This window comes from Grammomys surdaster, unplaced genomic scaffold (assembly GCF_004785775.1).
Source record: "Grammomys surdaster isolate TR1022 unplaced genomic scaffold, NIH_TR_1.0 335, whole genome shotgun sequence".
NCBI lineage: Eukaryota > Metazoa > Chordata > Mammalia > Rodentia > Muridae > Grammomys > Grammomys surdaster.
This window is the reverse complement of record NW_021604754.1, coordinates 1,286,852-1,292,573: the sequence shown is the minus strand read 5'-3', so window position 1 is coordinate 1,292,573 and position 5,722 is coordinate 1,286,852. Positions and strand designations below refer to the sequence as shown.

Genomic DNA, 5,722 nt, shown 5'->3' with positions numbered 1-5,722 from the left:
AAGCTATGAAAAAAAGGACGGGAGTTCAGAGACACCTTGCTTCTGAGGACTTTCCAATTTCCTTCCATTCAAGGCATCCAGCACGCCAGCACAAGGTGTCCTATTTTGAGGTAGTGCATTCTGAGCTTAATCATGAGCAATATAAAAATTATAATAAGATAATCTGTTCAGTGATGAATTTTAACGTCTTGGTTATAGTTGGGAAAGCCTGCATTTGATTCATTTAACATTGAATACATTAAAAGTCAAATCGGTTATGAACAGAAACAGACTCGGTGATACCATCTAAAGCCATGTGGAAAATACATTATTTTATTCAGCTGTGGGAAAAATGCTCACAGTGTGATTTTATTTTTCAGTAAGTTCATATGAAGTACGCTAAAGTTGCCCTAGGGAATTGCTTACATGTTAAAAACAAAAACAAAAGAAGTAAAGGACTTGTTTGAATGGTGATCACTTGGAAAATAGGAAGAAAAAGAAATATGTATGCTATCAGTTTCTTTGGAAAACCCTTCACAGTGCTGCTTGAAAAACAAAACAAAACAAAACAAAACAAAACAAAACAAAACAAAACAAAACAACAGAAGCTAGCACAAAGACAAGGAGATTTCTCTTCAGGCCTACTGACCTGGAGTGCCTCTCTTCTAGCTCTTCTGGATTTTCTTGCTACCTTTAAGCCCCAGTCCTGAGAGAAACAGAGCCTTAAGACTCAGGTCCTGGAAATCTTAATTGCAACTGAATTCTGACGCCCACTTAAGGTAGACCTAGCTATGCTTTGGGCCTCAGTTTCCCTCCGTCTATAACCTCACGTCGTGGCAACTGTTGCCGGCTCTCACCCAGAAGCTACAAAGTGCGTGGAACACGCCCGGCTGTCGGAAGCGCACTACACGCGCGAGCTGTTACGTCAGTGGTTCCCTCGGCGGCGCCCGGGCTGTCCTCCTAAAATACTAGTAGAAGAAGTATAAATGGCCCGGGAGTGTGCAGGGACCGGGCCCACGTGACCGCTCCACGAAGGCCACCGGCGGGGGGCTCGGAGCGCAGGCCGCGCGGTTTCCCGCCGCATCCGGGCGGCGGGCGAGCTCGGTGGGGACGCCGGGCCCTGGTGGCGGCGGCGGCGGTGGCTCGAGCCTTGCCACGGGCCGGTGAATCATCCCGGCAGACAGCGAGCGCCGCGGCGGCCCGCAGCAGCGCCGGAAGATGGCCGAGGCGGGCGCAGGCTTCCTGGAGCAGCTCAAGTCCTGCATCGTGTGGTCGTGGACCTATCTGTGGACCGTGTGGTTCTTCCTCGTGCTCTTCCTGGTCTACATCCTGAGGGTGCCCCTGAGGATCAACGACAATCTGAGCACAGGTCAGGCCCGGCTCGGCCCGGCCCGGCCGCCCCTCCCCCCCGCCCCGGAAAGTTTAGTGCAAAGTCGCCCGGCGGGGTCGCGGCCGGCGGGGACGCGCGCTCGGGGACGCGCCGCCTCAGGTGGCCGCCGCAGCCCCGCGGCCTTCGCGAGTCCCCCTAACCCCCGCGCGCCGGAGTGTCTCCGCCGTCCCCGCGGGTCCCCGCGGAACCCCGAGAGCTCGCGAGTCTCGCCCGGCGCTCGAGCGTCCGAACCGCGCCGAGCAGGCGTCCTGCTCCCGGCTGCGCCGCGGGGGCCCACGCGTGGCTCCGGCTGAGGGCGCGCGCTCCGCGGGCCGCGAGTGGAAGGAAAGCCTCGTCCCGGAGGGTGTCGCTGTGGTGTGGACGGGGAGGGCATGTCCGTAGGTCCTTCTAGGAGCATGGATGACGTGTCAGGTCACCCAACGGAATGTCCAGGGGACACGCGGAGGCGTGCGGGGATCTGGAATTTCTGACGCCCCCGGCTGAAGTTTTCCGGTTCTCTGCCTAGCTCTCTCTAAAGCGCTCTGGGCTAAACCAGTGTGCCTGTGGTGATTGTGGTCCTGATAAACTTGCCGCAGGCTACCCCAGTTGTTAAGAACCAAGGAGGGCAAACTCAGGCTAAGGACACCCCAGAGACAATTCAAGAAAGGAAATGCACTTTGAAGAAAGGTTTACAGCCTTTCGAGTCTGCACGTTATTGTGGATTCAAGGTAGATGCACCTTTATTCCACACTACGCTGTGAAGTCTTTACAGTTCTGACTTATTTACAGAAATAGAGACACATTCACATATATCTGTCTAATGTCGTTTAATTTGCATTGTCTACAAGAGCAAGTTTGGAAATGAATTTCCTATGACCTTAACTGGGGATGGGGGTTGGGTAGGAGATGGACCCTTTTAGATGCTTGCCACAATGTACTCATTTTGTTTGGACATGAGCTTTTAACATTATAAACCTCCTTTAATGTGAATGGGTTGCTGACTATGTTTCATAGTATCCTTTGGATGGTCTCCCTGGGAGGCAGACAGAATTGTGCACATAGAATCAGCTCATCCTACTGGAGAGGATGCTAAGTTGTTTGACTCTGACTATTCCAAAGATCCCATCTTTTTGTGTTTGTTTTTGTTGTTGTTCTTTGACTTTTTATCTGTTAGGGTGACTGGTTGTCACATTGTCACATTTTTGTATTCCTTGCCTTAGGACAGACATTCTCAACCTGTGGGTCATGACCCTTTTGGGGCTTGCATATCAGATATCCTGCATATCAGATATTTAAATTACGAGTAGCAAGATCACAATTTCAAAGTAGCAAATAATTTTATGGTTAGGGATCACCACAACGTTTGGAACTGTAAGTAGAGGGTCACAACATTAAGAAGGTTGAGAACTACTGCTTTAGGATAAGTGTTTGTTTTTTTATGTGACTCTGGTGAGTAGAAAGTAGATTCTAGTCTCAAAGGCCTGTCCTTTAAACAAATTTAAATGTTTATCATGTATTTTAGGGAGATACATCCAAAGTTTTTCCTTCCAGAAAATTCGTTGTAGAATTTTTTAAAACTTGAATGTTTTGCATAATGTGGTTATTTCTTTTTTCAAGAACAGGACTGTACACCACATTTCCTTAAAGTAGGTTAAATAGTCATCCAAACAGAATTGTATGCAAGGCACAGAGCCCCACACACTAATACTTTAGACAGAACAGGCAGGAAGCAAGATACCTATTAAGAAGAGGGACAATTGTTTCAGGAACATAATTGGGATCTCCTCCAACCCCAAGCAACACTAGACCTGGCATTTTTCACAGCTAGTTTGCACAGGGACGTTTCTTACTGAGATTCATGGGAAAATCTGGCGTTGGATGGGCCAGGCTGTGGCTCCTGCCTTCCTAGGCACCATGTAAAGGCTCTTCTCTCTGTGGAGCGGGGCCTCAGTTTGTCCTGGGGTTTTGTGCACATTCTTGTCATCAAGGAGGATGAAAAGAGAAGCGCGCGTGGAGAGTATTCGTCTTCCTGGTATTTCTTTCTGCTAGTTCTGTGAGAATGTAGTGGATGAGGAAGGCCTTTAGCACTGCTCTCTCTATATCCAAGGATGGCGGTGAGCCACCGCAGCCAGGATTAAGTTTTTCAAAAGGCAGTGTGAGACATTGGATGGCATTTTGCTTCCCTTTTAAGAAAAAGTGTGAAGTTCTTGTAGGAAGACTGCCAGAGATTCCTGTCAACTTATTTCCCTCCTTTTCTTGCCAAATTCTCTTTCCCATGGAAACAACTTTCTATAATGAAAGAACTTGCTGGCTGGCTTGCACCTCCAAGTAACTGCCCTCCAGTGGTCAAGCTGGTCCTTTCAGGGAACACTTTAAATGGGGTCCAATCCCAACTTCCTCCCTCTCCCTCCCTTTTCCCCTGCCCCTCCCCGTCCCCCTCTCTTTCCCTCTCCCTCTCTTCCCTGTCTTCATCCCTTTGGTTGTTTCTCTCTCACAACTTTGGGTATTTCTGAGACAGGATTTCTTGCTCTGTCACCTGTCCTAAAACCTACAGAGATCTACCTGCCTCTGCCTCCCAAATGCTGTGATTTGAAAGTGTGCACCACTACAGGCCACTTAACTAATTTTGTTGCTTTTTAACGGTGTGGTGCTTTCTCCTCCTGTGATAAAGCAGAGAAGCCATTGGGTCGAGTGCTACTTTTTAGAGTTGCTGCAGGTGTTGCAGGCCTCCACCCCACTGAAGTAAGGCAGGGCTATGAAGCAACTAGGAGCCATGAATTCCACAACTGAAGCCCTGCTGTGCACCGATGGGAGTGGACTCTGATTTAAATGCTGTACATTGTTTTTTGGATATGTGCAATGCTCTCCTCAAAATTCTTTTTTAAAATATTCTTTTCTTGTCTAATACTTCCCAACCACAGTTTCCCCTCCCTGCTCCCCTGGATTCACTCCCTTGCCCTCTTCCATCAGAAAAAAAAGCAGGTCTTCAAGAGACAACCACCAGATAAAATACAGTAAGACAAGGCAAAAGCCCCCATGCAAAATCTGAACAAGGCAATCCAACTGAAGGAAAAAGAGCCCCAAGAGCAGGCAAAAGAATCAGAGACACACTCACTCCCACAGTCAGAAGTCCCACAGAAACACCAAGCTAACAGACACGACATATACACAGAGGATCTGGTGTTGACACGTGCGGGCCCCATGCTTGCTGCTTCAGTCTTTATGAGTGGCTCATATATGCCCTGCTTAATTGGTTTAGTGGGACGTGTTCTCCTGGTGTCCTCCATCCACCTCTGACTCCTACAATCTTTCAGCCCCATTTTCCAGGAGATTCCCCTGGCTCATAGGGGAGGGACCCGATAGAGATCTCCAATCTAGACTCTCCCAATACTGTCTGGTCGTGGGTATCTCTTCATCTGTTCCCATCCGATGCTGGTGGAAGCCTCTCTGACAATGACTGTCAAGGGACTGATGTATGAATATAGCAGAATATCATTAGGAATCATTTCATTGCTTTGAAATTTTTATTTTTAAACCAGTCTTGTTTGGACTATCCAGTCTCTGGTTCCTGGCCATCCAGGCAGTGTCTGACATGGGTTTCCTCTCATGGAGTGGCCTCAAGTTGGCCACTCTCACAGATTCTGCACCCCCATTGCTCCAGCACATCTTGCAGGCAGAACTGATTGTTGGACAAAGGTTTTGTGGCTGAGTTGGTGTTCACAGTTCTCTTTCAGTAACACGTGTAGCTTGCCCTCCCTATGGTCACTGAACTAAGTGTTCAGTGGATGTTGTCCTCAGCAATGAGGCTGCGGTATTAGTTTTGGAGAACAATCCTTTGTCCTAGCATGAGCCTGGCTTGTTTGGGGACCTCCATGGGATCCTATTAAACAGCAACTCAATTGAATGCAACCTAGTATACCACTGAAAACCTTGCCTGGCAACAAAAGATGGTCAGTTGAGATTCTGTATTTCCCATTACTAAGAGTCCTCACTGGGACAACTCTCATGGATTCCAGGAAGATTCTATTGTACTAGGTTTACACATTGCCCACCGAATGCTCTCCAATTTCAGCTATCACTCCTAAACTCTTCTCCTTCATCCCATCTGCCTCCCGGCCCCACCTGATCCTCCCCTCTCCTGCCTCCATCATCCTCCTGTCCACTCACAAAAAATCTATTCTATTTTCCCTTCCCAGGGAGACCCATGTATTCTCCCTGGACCCTGCGTCTTTACTTAACCTTCCTGGGTTTATGGATTGTATAGTTTGGTTACCATTTACTTCATGGCTCATATCCACTTAAATGTGAATACTTACCATTTTGTCTTTCTGAGTCTGGGTTACCTCACTTAGGATGATTTTGTTCTTTTTTTTT

General features: G+C 48.2%; 1 protein-coding gene across 3 annotated transcripts in view; it reads left to right on the top strand.

Moving 5' to 3' along the window:
- Window positions 1-970: 970 nt before the first annotated feature.
- The window catches only part of St7 (suppression of tumorigenicity 7), a 254,759-nt gene continuing 250,007 nt past the window's right edge, over window positions 971-5,722 (top strand). For 2 of the 3 annotated variants that reach the window (XR_003712811.1, XM_028778446.1), the window contains exon 1: window positions 1,198-1,348. Coding sequence is in view for 2 of the 3 variants with exons in the window: in XM_028778446.1 (XP_028634279.1) it covers window positions 1,198-1,348 (151 nt within the window). In the remaining variant the exon portion in view is untranslated. Of the gene's footprint in view, window positions 1,349-5,722 lie in introns of all 3 variants that reach the window. The other variant, XM_028778445.1, reaches the window with a different exon arrangement.